The following is a 14,837-nucleotide window of genomic DNA, read 5'->3' on the forward strand; positions in this document are numbered from 1 at the left end:
CCAGACCTATTTTATACTTTTATTTGGAAACAGGGTCTCTTAAGCCAGCGCGGCTGGCTTCAAACCTGCGCGATCCTCCTGTCTCTGCCTCCCAAGCTTGGGGATGACAAGCGTGCGCCACCACGCCCGGCGTGGGTTTTTTTTTTTTTTTTTTAATCTCTTCCAAAGCAACTTCGATACAATTTATTCATTCATTTAGGTATTTCCCCATCTACCCTTCCTACACGCCAGGCAAGGTGTAAATGCCAGTGTGCAAGAAAAAAGTAAGCGAGACTTCCTGCCTTGAGAACTTTAATTTAGTGCATCGTTAACGGATGCTCTAGGGAAGTACATTGGTAAAAATGTTTACTCTGCCAGGCATGGTGGCGCAGGCCCGGAGTCGCAGTACTTGGAAGGTTCAGACAGGAGGGTCGCAGGTTGGTTTTCCTCAGGTTTGTTTTTTGGTTTTTTGTTTTGTGGTACTGGGGGTTGAACCCAGGGGCCTTTCTACCTATTTTATACTTTACTTGGAAACAGGGTCTCACTAAGTAGCTGAGGCTGGCTTTGAACCTGTGCCATCCTCCTGTCTCAGCCTCCCAAGCGCGGGGATTACAAGTGTGCGCCACCACGCCCGGAAAGGGGCGCAGGTTTGAGGCCAGTCTCAGCAACTTATTGAGGCCTCCACAACGTAGTGAGACCCTGATTCAAAAAAAAATAAAATAAAATAGAGCTGGGGGTATAGCTCGTAGGTACAATGCCTTTGGGTTCAATCCCTGGTACCTAAAAAAAAAAAAAAAAGTTTGCTCTAGGAAAAAACTTTTTTGGTTACTTGAATTTATAAACTGTTTTATTGAGAAAAAAATATTTTTGCTCACAAAATTTGTGATAATTAACTCAGTCACTGTGTCCTCATTATCCTTGTTATGATCAATATTGCCCTCCCCAAAACATTCTGAATATTCTCTTAAGAACTTCAGAAAGCATCTGGAAGTCTCCTGCCAGAAATTACTTAAGCAAGGAAATAATTTGAATCGACTGACCACATTTATTAAATAGATATAAGGAAGTCCCAGTGTTAGAGTCGGGAGAGAGATAATGCCTGAGATAAGACAAGTAAGGTCTTGCCGGGCGTGGTGGTGCACACTTGTAATCCCAGCATTTGGGAGGCTGAGACAGGAGGATTGTGGCTGGAGGCCAGCCTCAGCTACTTAGTGAGGCCCTCCGCAACTCAGTGAGACCCTGTGTCAAAATAAAGAATAAAAAATAGGGCTGGGGGGTATCGCTCAGAGGTAAAATGGCCCTGGGTTCCATCCCCAGTATGACCCAAAAAAAAAAAAAGGTCTCTCAGGGGAAGTGACATGACCTTTGACCCCGGGTGGCTCTGCCAGATGTGGGGTCTCTGGTCAGGAAGTCCTGGGGTCATTTGCACACTGGCCTGAGCAACTCAGGCAGAGAGTGGTCAGATCCACAGTGGGAGTGGTGAGCAGCGGCCAGTTACATAGAGCTCATGGCGCTGGTCCCACCAGGTCCTGGAGCGAGACCCGCCCCTTCTCCTTGCTGCCTCTGCCCAGCTCTCCGCTCCAATAGCACCTGCTCAGGGAGGCCTTGTCCCCGGACTCCTGCGGCCTCCAGCACATCCCTGGTCTTTGAAGATCTTATCACCACCAAAGAATTGCACGGCCCGTTGGATGACAGTCGTGCACTGCTTGAAGACAGAGATGTGTTCTGGGAAGGACTTTGTCAGGTGATTTTTGTCCTTGTGTGACCTTCACCGGGTTCATAAACGTAGCTGGCAGAAGCCGGCCACTGGACACAGCCTCCTGATCCTATCCAGAGACTCAGAAATGCCGGGCGTGGGGGCGCACGCTTGTAATCCCAAGTACTTGGGAGGCTGAGACAGGAGGATCGCAGTTCGCAGCCAGCCTCAGCTACTTAGTGAGGCTCTTTGCAACTCAGTGAGACCCTGCTTCGAAATAAAGAATAAAAATAGGGTTGGGGGTGTTGCTTGGAGGTAGAATGCCCCTGGGGTTAATTCCCAGTTCTGAAAAAAAAAAAGAAAAAAAGAAAAAAAAGATGAGGTCCTCTGCAATTTAGCAAGAACTTGTTTCAAAATAAAACATACAATAGGGCTGAGGGTATAGCTCAGAGGTAGAATGCCCCTGGGTTCAATCTCTAGCACCAAGAATAAAGAAATAAAATAACAATAATATGTATAGTAAATACATAAATAACAGTTTATTATCATTATTAAGCATTATATACTATACAAAGTTGCAGGCACTATACTTTTATCTGAGAGTCAGCTGGGAGGTTTGCTTACACCAGTGTGGCCACAAACAGATAAGAACAGTTGTCCTGCATCTTTTTTTTTTTTTTTTTTTTTTTTTTTGCAGAACTGGGAATTAACCCCAGGGGCATTCTACCTCCAAGCCACACCCCCAAACCTATTTTTATTCTTTATTTTGAAACAGGGTCTCACTGAGTTACAAAGGGCCTCACTAAGTAGTAGCTGAGGCTGTCCATGAACCGCGATCCTCCTGTCTCAGCCTCCCAAATGCCGGGATTATAAGCGTGCGCCACCGCGCCTGGCTGCATCTTTCCGATAGCATTGAAATCACTGAGCAGTAGGAATTTTCCAGCTCCATTGTCATCTGATGGATGGTCCGTCCTATACCAAAATGTTGCGTGACTAGCCTTTAGTTGACTGCTGCCACGACCTCTAGATGAGCTCTTTAGAAAGGACGCCACATCTGTGTGTGACCAAGGCCCCTCCGAGGCTAGCATGGTACCTCACACGCTGCAAATACTTAGGTTGCTCTAAAAATGAAATAAATTTTTTGTGGGAGGGTGCTGGAGATTGAACCCAAGAGCATGCTACCTCTGAGCTACACCCCTAGCCCTGTTTTACTGTTTTGTTTTGTTTTTTTCAGTACTGGGATGGAACCCAGGGGCATTCTACCTCCAAGCTACACCCCCAGTCCTATTTTTATTTTGAAACAGGGTCTCAGTAAGTTGCAGGGGGCCTCACTAAATAGCTGAGGCTGGCTGCGAACATCTGATCCTCCTGTCTCAGCCTCCCAAGTGCTGGGATTTAAGCACGCACCACTCCGGCAGGCTTGGAATGAACCAATATTTTTGTTGTTGTTTTTGTGGGGGTTTTTTTGTGGCACTGGGGATTGAACCCAGGGGCATGCTACCTCCAAGCTATACCCACAGACTTATTTTATTTTTATTTGGAAAAAAGGTTTCACTAGGTTGATGAGAGTCTTACTACCTGCTTGAGATTGTCCTTGAGCCTGTAATCCTTCTGTCTCAACTTCCCAAGTACTAGGATTACAAGTGCGGACCACCATACTCAGTTCATATATGTATATATATATATATATATATATTTTTTTTTTTTTTTTTTTTGCGGGTCTGGGGATGGAACCCAGGGGCATTTGATCTCCAAGCTACACCCCCTGCCCTATTTATTATTCTTTATTTTGAAACAGGGTCTCAGTGAGTTACAAAGGGTCTCACTAAGTAACTGAGGCTGTCCCCGAACAGCGATCCTCCTGTCTCAGCCTCCCAAATGCTGAAATTACAAGCATGCGCCACCACGCCCAACTTCGGTTCCAATATTTTAGAAGTAGTCAATTCTGCTAGGTCCAGTGGCACAGGGCTATAATCCTAGCCATTCCAGAGGCTGGGACATTGTTAAGAATCTTGGACATCACCTGTAAGGAGAGAGACTTTAGTGGAGACCAAGGAGAAAGGCGGTGCTGAAAGCTGTCTCCGCGCTGGCGGTGGAGACTTGTATTCAAGAGAAGCAGAAATCAGATCCTACCAACCTTATTTATTTATTTATTTATTTTTTTTTTTTTTTGGAGAAATTACACCAAAGGTTGAATGCTACCATTGCGCATGCTTAGGAAGACTGGACAACATTCAGAGTGGAAAACAGCTTGGGAAAGATTTGAAATGGTGGAGGTAGTGGCAATGGCAGTGGCCAGTACTCAGGGGAGGCAGAGATCTGATGCATTACACCTGGAACCTTTGAAGTAATGACCCCAGAGGCAGAATGCTACCACCACGCACCCTCGAGAAAGTGGGACAAATGGTTGGGCGAAGAGGGTGCTCGGATTAGAGCCTGCCGAGGGGTGAGGCCAGAGACAGACACAGCAAAGCTGGGATTAGAGCCTGTCGTGAGGCAAGGCCAGAGCTGGAGCCTCCGAGGCCGGGATTGGAGCCTGCCGAGGGGTTAGGCCGGTGCCGGGGCCAACGACTGGCATCAGAGCCAGCCGTGAGGCAAGGCCGATGCTGGGGCCTCCGAGGCCGGGATCGGAGCCTGCTGAGGGGTTAGGCCGGTGCCGGGGCCAACGGCCGGCATCAGAGCCTTCCGTGAGGCAAGGCCGCAATTGAGGCCTCCGAGGCCAGGATCAGAGCCTGCCGAGGGGTCAGGCCAGTGCCAGGGCCAGCATGGCCGGGATCGGAGCCTGCTATGAGGCAAGGCCAGTGCTGGGGCCTCTGAGGCCGGGATCAGAGCCTGCTGAGGGGTTAGGCCAGTGCCGGGGCCAGCGGCAAGCATCGGAGCCTTCCGTGAGGCAAGGCCACTATTGAGGCCTCCGAGGCTGGGATCGGAGCCTGCCAAGTGGTTATGCCAGTGCTGGGGCCTCCAAGGCCAGGATCAGAGCCTGCCGAGGGGTCAGGCCAGTGCCAGGCCCAGCGTGTCCAGGATCGGAGCCTGCCGTGAGGCAAGGCCGGTGCTGGGGCCTCCAAGGCCGGGATCAGAGCCTGCTGAGGGGTTAGGCCGGTGCTGGGGCCAGTGGCCGGCATCGGAGCCTTCCATGAGGCAAGGCCGCTCTTGAGGCCTCCGAGGCCGGGATCAGAGCCAGCTGAGGGGTTAGGCCAGTGTTGGGGCCAGCAAGACCAGAATTGGGGCCTCCCATGAGGCAAGGCCGCTGCTTGAGCCAGCGAGGTCTGGATCAGTCCACCGGGTAGCCAGGCTACAACTGGGGCCGTCAAGAGTGGGATCGGTATTTGCAACGCGGCATGTACAGAGAAATATCGCAGAAAATTAAAACCAGATGCTTCCCCTAATCAGCAATAACTAGGAGGAAAGGGGCAACAGGAAGTGGTCGAGCTATAGAAAGGGCCCTATAGTGAAGCAATTAAGGTGACCAATCAGAGGGTATGGAAAAGGGGAGGATAGAGCCTCTTTAAAAAGCAGGAGGTAGCTGGGCATGGTGGTGCACGCTTGTAAACCCCGCGCTTGGGAGGCAGAGACAGGAGGATGGCGCAGGTTCAAAGCCAGTCGCGCGCGCTGGCTTAGGAGACCCTGTTTCCAAATAAAAAAATGTAAAAATAGGTCTGGGAGTGTAGCCCGGAGGTAGAAGGGCTTCCAGGAACCCCAGTACCACCAAAAAAAAAAAAAAAAAAAAAAAGCAGGAGGTGCATAAACAAATGTATCAAAGTTAATCACCAAACAAGCATGGGATCTAGGGAGGGTGAGGGGATGGGATGGGGGCTGGATGAGGGCTAATTGGATGATGTGTGCTTGTATATCCTCTCAGTCTTGTATTCCAATGTGATGTATGATTACAATGCACCAATAAAAATAAATTTAAAAAAGGAGACCGTTTCCAAAAATAAAAAATGTATATGTATAAATATGTGTGCATGTATATATATACATACACACATGTATATATGTATAAATATGTGTACATATATGTATAAATATGTGTATACATACACGCATGTGTGTACATATACACGTAAATACATATATGTATATACATACATATACACATATATACATATATGTATACACATACGTATACATGCATATACATATACACGTATATATACATATACATTTATACATTATACATATATACATATACACATACACACACACACACACACACACACACACACACACACATATATACATACACCTGGTAGTGCAGCCCGGAGGTAGGTAGAAGGGTTCCATCCCCAGTATCACCAAAAAAAAAAAAAAAATAGTAATAAGTTCAAAGAAAAAAGAAAAAAATAATAAAGGGGTCCTAGGAACAAACAAGGCTGTCCTCCGTGGTTGGACACTCCAGCACCTGGGGGACCTCACCTTCAGGAATGCCCACGCTCGGGCGGCCGGACCTACTGCATTAGACAGGTGGATCGAATCCTGCTGCCCCCAGCCCCACAGTCTGTTCAAACAAACCTCCAGGCGGTCCCGGGGCCGGGCCGGCGCTCCGGCGGCCAGGAGTCACAGCTCCGGCCCAGGCATCCTAGGCGGCGGGCGGCCAGGGCGGCCAGGGCGCTCGGCTTTGGGGCTCCGCGGCCGCCGCCGAGGCCGGGGCCCGGCACGCCGGTCCGGGGCCCTGCACCCCGAAGCCGGGGCCCTGCACCCCGAGGCCGGGCCCTGCACCCCGAGGTCCAGGCCCTGCACCCCGAGGCCGGGCCCTGCACCCCGAGGCCGGGCCCTGCACCCCGAGGTCCAGGCCCTGCACCCCGAGGCCGGGCCCTGCACCCCGAGGCCGGGCCCTGCATCCCGAGGTCCAGGCCCTGCACGCCGGTCCGGGCCCTGCACCCCGAGGCCGGGCCCTGCACCCCGAGGTCCAGGCCCTGCACCCCGAGGCCGGGCCCTGCACCCCGAGGCCGGGCCCTGCACCCCGAGGTCCAGGCCCTGCACCCCGAGGCCGGGCCCTGCACCCCGAGGCCGGGCCCTGCATCCCGAGGCCGGGCCCTGCACCCCGAGGCCGGGCCCTGCACCCCGAGGCCGGGCCCTGCACCCCGAGGTCCAGGCCCTGCACCCCGAGGCCGGGCCCTGCACCCCGAGGCCGGGCCCTGCACCCCGAGGCCGGGCCCTGCACCCCGAGGCCGGGCCCTGCACCCCGAGGTCCAGGCCCTGCACCCCGAGGCCGGGCCCTGCACCCCGAGGCCGGGCCCTGCATCCCGAGGTCCAGGCCCTGCACGCCGGTCCGGGCCCTGCACCCCGAGGCCGGGCCCTGCACCCCGAGGTCCAGGCCCTGCACCCCGAGGCCGGGCCCTGCACCCCGAGGCCGGGCCCTGCACCCCGAGGCCGGGCCCTGCACCCCGAGGTCCAGGCCCTGCACCCCGAGGCCGGGCCCTGCACCCCGAGGCCGGGCCCTGCATCCCGAGGTCCAGGCCCTGCACGCCGGTCCGGGCCCTGCACCCCGAGGCCGGGCCCTGCACCCCGAGGTCCAGGCCCTGCACCCCGAGGCCGGGCCCTGCACCCCGAGGCCGGGCCCTGCACCCCGAGGCCGGGCCCTGCACCCCGAGGTCCAGGCCCTGCACCCCGAGGCCGGGCCCTGCACCCCGAGGTCCAGGCCCTGCACCCCGAGGCCGGGCCCTGCACCCCGAGGCCGGGCCCTGCACGCCGGTCCGGGGCCTGCCCGGTCCGGGGCTGCAGGTGCGCGGGGGCCGGCCCCGGCGGCGGGCTGGGGGCGCCGGGCCCAGCGCCCTCTAGGCGGCGGAAGTGGCGCTCGCCGCACATCCGTCCTCGGCGGCCGGCGCAGGCCGAGCCTCGGCACCATGTAGCGCGGCGGCCGCGCCCAGCTGCGGCCATGAACGCGAGCGGCGAGGGCGAGGGCTTCGCGGGCGCCGTGCACAGTAAGTGCGGCCGTGCTCGGGCCGGGCTCGGCCGCCGGCCGCCGCAGCCCCGGGCCCGAAGTCGGGGTGACGGCCGCCGCCGCGGCTCGGGCGCCCGCGCGGGCCAGGGGGGCGCTCTGAGCCCGCGAGCCCGGGGCGCCCATGGGGGCCGCGCGCCGCCCCGGCCCTCGCCCCCCGCGCGCCCGCTGGAGTGGGGGCCCCGCGGAGGAGGGGCCGGGGTCGCCAGGGCAACCCTGATGGACACTCGCGCCTCGCGGGCTCGCAGGCGGAGGGCTCACGGGGTCCCGCCGGGCGTGCACGGCCCCCCCAGCCCGCGTGCAGAGCGGGGGTCGGGTGGGGAGCGGCGGCTTTGGAGTCTCCGGCGGCGCCCAAAGTGTGGTCCAGGGACGGAGCGCCGAGCGGCCACCTGGGAGCTGGAGCGTGTATTTAAAAAAAAAAAAAAAAAATTTTTTTAAATTTTCTTTTCTGGGCCTCACCCAGCAGGTTGGGAGATGAGGGTGAGTCGGCTGCGTTTCTTAGCAGCTGCCCGGACCCATCCGAGGCGCAGGAAGTTTTGAGAAGCCTGCGGCAAACACCTGGCGCTTAATAAGTGGGCTACCTGTTAGGTGGCGCTGTTGACGATTTGACAGACTGTTCCCCGCAGACCTGCCGAGAAGCGAGGATTTTCCTGACCTCGGCCCCCTTGCCCGCAGCCCAAAGGGGCGCAGCTATGGCCGTGTTTGAGGAGTGTGAACTCCACCCGGCTCGGGAAGGGGGAGGCCGGGGCTGCTGGCCTTTGACAGCACCGTCTCCGCGAAGTCTCAACTAGCCCTGGAAGTAGACACCGGTTTTCTTTCCATTTTGCAGATGAGAAAACCCAGGCCCGAGGGCACTGTGATAGGTGACAGCGGAGGATTCCAGGCAAGGTCGAGGTCAATGCCTGTGCAGTATAGTTCAATCCCTAGTACTGCAAAATTAATAATAATAATAATAATAATAATAATAATAATAATAATAAGTACTTCTGCAGTATCTGTTGGTGTTAGAACTTCTGCATCCTGGATATCTAGCCCTGCCCATCATTAAGGGATCCTAGCAACGCAAGTCACTTTTTTCTCCTTCCTAGTTACCTTTAGTCCCACGGGGGTATCTCAGTAGCCTCCCCGGAGGCCACACCCCAGTAGAAGGAAAGGCTACCTTCCTTCTATCCAAAGACTTTGGTGTCCAGGACTCTGCGCCCTGACAAAATGTCAACGTGATTCTCTTGTCTCTCTCCTTAGCAGGCCATGCAAAGTTGCTTTTTTTTTCCTTTTTTTTTCTTTTTTTTTTTTTCTTTTTTTCTTTTTTGCAGTACTGGGGATAGAACCCAGGAGCATTCTACCTTCAAGCTACACCCCCCAGCCCAATTATTTTTTTTTATTCTTTATTTTGAAACAGGGTCTCATTGAGTTGCAAAGGGCCTCACTAAGTAGCTGAGGCTGTCTGCGAACCGCATTCCTCCTGTCTCAGCCTCCCGAATGCTGGGATTACAAGCATGTGCACCACCACGCCCGGCTCTGCAATTTTTAAATGTAAAGAAAATAAATAGGATAAAATACATTGGTGAAGCCAAGTGTGGTAGTGGCATGCGTGTAATCCTAGTATTTAGGAGGCTGAGACAAGAAAATAAATAGGATAAAATACATTGGTGAAGCCAAGTGTGGTAGTGGCATGCGTGTAATCCTAGTATTTAGGAGGCTGAGACAGGACGATCACAAGTTCAAGACCAGCCTTGGCAACTTAGCAAGACTCAGCAACCTTGCAAGACCCTATTTCAAAACAAAAAATAAAAAGGGCTGGGGGTGTAGCTCCAAGGTAGGATATCCCCAAGTTCAAACCCCAGTACCACAAAAAAAGAATATATACATATATATATGTATATATATATCTATATATATATACATATATATATATGTAATGTTCATGGGAGGTGTAGATGAAAAGATAGAGTATTTTTTCTCCATTTTCTTCCAAATTTTCTTTTATATGCTATTTTCTGTATTAATGCAAAAAATTTAAATAAAAATATGAGGTTCTCAGAGACATTAATTAATTGTATTACCTTAAATTCTTTTCTTTTTATTTTATTTATTTATTTATTGGTGGTACTGAGGATAGAACCCAGGGGCTTTCTACCTCCGGGCTATACTCCCAGACCTATTTTATATTTTATTTGGAAACAGGGTCTCACTAAGTTGCTGAGAGCCTCACTAAGTAGCTGAGGCTGGCTTTGAATTTGTGCGATCCTGTCTCAGCCTCCCAAGCGCGGGGATTACAAGTGTGCGCCACCACACCCAGTTCTGTGTTATCTTATTTAACAAACATTTATGTAATACTTTTGTGCGGGGGGGGGGGGGGGTACTAGGGACTGAACCCACAGAGGCATTCTATCTTCGAGCTGCACCCCCAGCCCTATTTTATTTTTTAATTTTGAAACAGGGTCTCGCTAGGTTGATGAGTCTCATTACTTGCTGAGGCTGTCCTTGAACCTGTGACCCTCCTGTCTCAGCTTTCCAGATTTGGGATACTTTTCTAATATTAGTACCAGGTACTTTGCTAAGTGCTTTGTGAGTAATGACTCTTGGTTATCATTACTGTAGGGAAATAATGTCCCTATAAGTTTGGAATGAATTTTAAGTGTGTGTGTGTGTGTGTGTGTGTGTGTGTGTGTGTGTGTGTGTGTGTTACTGGAGGTTGGGCTCAGGGGCATTCAGTTTCTGAGCTACACTTCCAGCCCTGTGTGTGTGTGTGTGTGTGTGTGTGTGTGTGTGTGTGTGGTACTGGAGGTGGAACCCAGGGGCTTTTCTACCTCTGGGCTATACTCCCAGACCTACTTTATACTTTTTTGGAAACAGGGTCTCACTAAGTTGCTGAGAGCCTCACTCAGTAGCTGAGGCTGGCTTTGAACTTGTGCGATCCTCCTGTCTCGGCCTGCCAAGCGCGGGGATTACAAATGTGCACCACCACGCATGGCTCTGCGTTGTAATTTTTTTTTTTCTGGTGGTACTGGGGTTCCTGGAAACCCTTCTACCTCTGGGCTACACTCCCAGACCTATTTTTACATTTTTATTTGGAAACAGGGTCTCCTAAGCCAGTGCGCGTGGCTGGCTTCAAACCCGCGTGATCCTCCTGTCTCCGCCTCCCAAGCGCGGGGATGACAAGCGTGCGCCACCACGCCCGGCCTCTGCGTTGTAATTTAAAGCAGCTTGGTGCACCTAGATTCCCAGTGCTTGAGAGGCTGAGACGGGAGGATTGCAGGTTGAAGGCCAGCCTTAGCAACTTAGTGGGACCCTGTTTCAAAAATTAAAAAGAAAAAAAAATACTAAAGGGGGCGGGAGGTGTGGCTTGGACGTTCTTTGGAAATTGGAAGTCCCAAGAAGCATTCCTTGGAAGGAATGCTCCTGGATTTAGTCCTTAGTACCAAAATTAAAAATAAAAATAAAGCAAGCTGGGCATAGTGGTGCACGCCTGTAATCCCAGTACGTGGGGGGCTGAGACAGGAAGGATCGCAGGTTCGCAGCCAGCCTCACGACCTTAGTGAGGTCCTTAGCGACTTAGTGAGATCCTGTTTCAAACTAAAAAAATAAAATAGGGCCAAGGATATAGCTCAGAAGTAGAATGCCCCTGGGTTCAATCCCCGGCACCAAAATTAAAAATAAATAAATATTAAGAAGCAGTTTTGAGCCGGGCGTGGTGGCACACGCTTGTAATCCCAGCATTCGGGAGGCTGAGACAGGAGGATCGCCTGTTCACGGACAGCCTCAGCTACTTAGTGAGGCGCTTTGCAACTCAATGAGACCCTGTTTCAAAATAAATAATAAAAAATGAGGCTAGAGGTATAGCTTAGAGGTAGAATGTCCCTGGGTTCCATCCCCTGTACCACAAAATAAAATAAAATAAAATAAAATAAAATAAAATAAAATAAAGGGCTGGGATGTATCTTAGAGGTAGAATGCCCCTGGGTCCCATCCCCAATACCAAAAAAAAAAAAAGCAGTTTGGAATTAATCTGCGACTTTCTCTTCTCCCCGTGGAGTCCCAGGCAGCACGACTGTGCTGGTCGAGCTGACGCCCGACATTCACATCTGCGGCATCTGCAAGCAGCAGTTTAACAACCTGGACACCTTTGTGGCTCACAAGCAGAGCGGCTGCCAGCTGACCAGCACGCCCGGGGCGGCCTCCAGCACCATCCAGTTTGTATCAGAGGAAACAGTGCCCGCCACCCAGACACAGACCCCCACCAGGAGAACCATCACTTCTGAGACCCAGACCATCACAGGTACTGGGGGCCCAGGGTGGGGTGGGGGTGCGGGTGAGGGGTGGCCTGGCCGCATCGCAGACACCTCCGTGGAACTTGTTAAAAATTGCCTTGCCGGGGCCGCCCCCCTGGGGTTGCAGATTCATTATTTTTAACAAGCTCCGCTGGGAGGCCAGCGACCGGCCAGGTTCCCGAGCTGCTTGGTTAAAACAGTTAAGTATTGGCAGTTAGAAATGTGGTCGCACGTTCAGCGACTCAGACCAAAAAAGGACAGGTTTCTCGAGCAAAACTATCTGCTAAAAAATATGCTTCCAAGAAATATGCTGTAGGCAAATGAGTGCTTGTTTGGGGTGGTGGGAATACAAGCCGAAGCCCCGGTTTTGCAGTAGTTGGAATAAAAAAAAATGGGGTGGTTTTTAAGGAGGCTACACACAGGTGTGGGCGTCTCCCCTTCTTGTGCCTCCGAGTAGAACAGAAATGTCCAGGCCTGTTCTCCGTTGCATCCAATCAGAAGCCGGGTGTGGTGGCGCGCGCTTGTAATCCCAGCACTTGGGAGGCTGAGACAGGAGGACCGCGCAGGTTCAAAGCCAGCCTCAGCTACTTAGTGAGGCTCTTTGCAACTCAGTGAGACTCTGTTTCAAAACAAAGAATGAAAAATAGGGCTGGGGTGTAGCTTGGAGGGAGAATGCCCCTGGGTTCCATGCTTAGTACAGAGAGAGAGAGAGAGAGAGAGAGAGAGAGAGAGAGAAATGATATCAGAAATTTAGCCAGGCGTGGTGGCACATGCTTGTAATCCCAGCATTTGGGAGGCGGAGACCAGAGGATTGCGGTTTGTGGCCAGCCTCAGCTACTTAGTGAGGCCCTCTGCAACTTAGTGAGACCCTGTTTTGAAATAAAGAATAAAAAATAGAGTTGGGGGTACAGTTCAGAGATAGAATGCCCCTGGATTCCATCCCCAGTACTGCAAAAAATAAAAATAGGCTGGGAGTGTAGCTCAATACTATAATGCCCCGGGTACGATCCCCAGTACCACCAAAAAAAAAAACCAAAACCCTCAGTAGCACATGCTGGAAGGACGACTTTTAAAAAGGACTCTCCGCGGTGTGAGGCTACAGGGCCCGCACTTTCCTGCGGCACCTTCTGCGTTCTGAACTTAGCCTAGCCGTTCCCTGTACCTGAGGACCGTGCCCACCTTTGCCCGCCCCAGCCTCAACCTTGAGCCCCGCGGTGCAGAGCTCAGAGCGTGGGTTACTCCTTAGGCCGCCCCGGAGCTCTCTATGGCTTTCCAGATGAGCCCCGTGTCTCCCAAAGAGCCCTGTTGGGTGTTCCTTCTGCTTGGAACTGACTTAATTCTGTTTATTCGTTCGTGTTTGTAGTGCTGGGGATTGAACCCAGGGGCATTCTGCCTCTGAAGTACACCCTCGGCCCTATTTGATTTTTCAATTTGAAACAGTCTCGGCAGGTGGCTGAGACCCTTGCTATGTTGCTAAGGCTGGCCTCGAACCTGCAGTCCTTCCGGCTGCTACTGAGTCTTTGAGGCTCCCGAGGCCTGGAATGACCCTTGGCACGGGCCTTGTTACCCACTGAGTGTGCGCAGCTGCTCAGTGTCACACCCATGGGGAAGCCAACCCTACCCAAGTAGCTGCCCCTCTTTTCCCCACGCTCTTTGTCAAAAGATGCCCCTGTTCGTATTTCCACTGCCCGTGTGCAAGAGACAGAGACAGAGACAAGGACAGAGATGATTGAACCTTGAACCACCCAGGGGCATTCCACCTGATTTTGTTTTGTATTTTATTTTATTTTATTGTGGTACTGGGGTTCCTGGAAACCCTTCTACCTCCGGGCTACGCTCTCAGACCTATTTTATATTTTTATTTGGAGACAGGGTCTCTTAAGCCAGCGCAGCTGGCTTCGAACCCGCGCGGTCCTCCTGTCTCCGCCTCCCAAGCGCGGGGATGACAAGCGTGCGCCACCACGCTCGGCGCCTGATTTTATTTTTTATTTTGAAACAAGGTCTCACTAGCTTGCTGAAAACCTTGCTAAGTAGCTGAGGCTGGCAGCGAACCTACGATTCTCCTGTCTCCGCCCCCCAAGCACTGGGATTACAGGCGTGCGCCACCAACCCAGCTGGCTGGGTTTTTTATACCTTTATTGGTGCATCGTGGTCTCACGTTATAATGAAGTTCAGCGTGAGCGAGACACGCGCGCATGCGCAGCACTTGGTGCGCCCCTCCCTCCCTTCCCCATACACGATTCCTAGATTGTCATTGGTAATTTCATATATGTACATAACGCTACTGTGTGCCCTTCGTTATTCTCCTTCCCCCACCGCCACCCTCCCAGACCTCCTCCATCATGCCCCTGGTGCTGTCCTGTGACTCGACAGATGATCCTGCACAGTGCCCAGCTCCGAGGGCGCCCCCTGCAGGGCTAAAGGGAAATACAGGCTCCAGAGCCCGGCCCCTGGACCTGCAGCCCAACCTCTGGCCTGGGCGGATCGTTTCTTGTCTTAATCTTCCCAGCTAGGAGCACTGGCACAGGCCTGTAATCCCGGGGCCGGGAAGAATCAGACAGAAGGATTACAGATTCGAGACCAGCCTCAGCAATGTAGTGAGACCTTCAGCAGCTTAGCAAGACTCTATTTCAAAATAAAAATAGGGCTGGGAGCCCGGCGTGGTGGCGCACGCTTGTAATCCCAGCATTCGGGAGGCTGAGACAGGAGGATCATGGTTCACAGACAGCCTCAGGTATTTAGTGAGGTTCTTTGCAACTCAGTGAGACCCTGTTTAAAAATAAAGAATAAAAAATAGGGCTGGGGGTGAAGCTCAGAACTAGAATGCCCCTGGGTTCCATTCCCAGTACTGAATAAATAAATAAAAATAAATAAATAAATAAATACTAGCGCTGGGAGGTGTAGCTCAGAGATAGAATGCTCCGGGGCTCAATCCCCAGAACCATAATTA

At 52.5% G+C, this 14,837-nt stretch overlaps 1 protein-coding gene across 4 annotated transcripts in view; it reads left to right on the top strand.

Moving 5' to 3' along the window:
- Window positions 1-7,553: 7,553 nt before the first annotated feature.
- ZFP64 (ZFP64 zinc finger protein) overlaps window positions 7,554-14,837 on the top strand; it is a gene marked incomplete at both ends in the record, with an annotated part of 59,239 nt that continues 51,955 nt past the window's right edge. For 3 of the 4 annotated variants that reach the window (XM_080716727.1, XM_080716725.1, XM_080716728.1), the window contains 2 exons: window positions 7,554-7,599; window positions 11,653-11,895. In XM_080716727.1, the coding sequence (XP_080572853.1) occupies window positions 7,554-7,599; window positions 11,653-11,895 (289 nt within the window). Of the gene's footprint in view, window positions 7,604-11,652; window positions 11,896-14,837 lie in introns of all 4 variants that reach the window. The other variant, XM_080716726.1, reaches the window with a different exon arrangement.

This window comes from Muscardinus avellanarius (genome assembly GCF_963383645.1).
Source record: "Muscardinus avellanarius genome assembly, chromosome: 19".
Taxonomy (NCBI): domain Eukaryota; kingdom Metazoa; phylum Chordata; class Mammalia; order Rodentia; family Gliridae; genus Muscardinus; species Muscardinus avellanarius.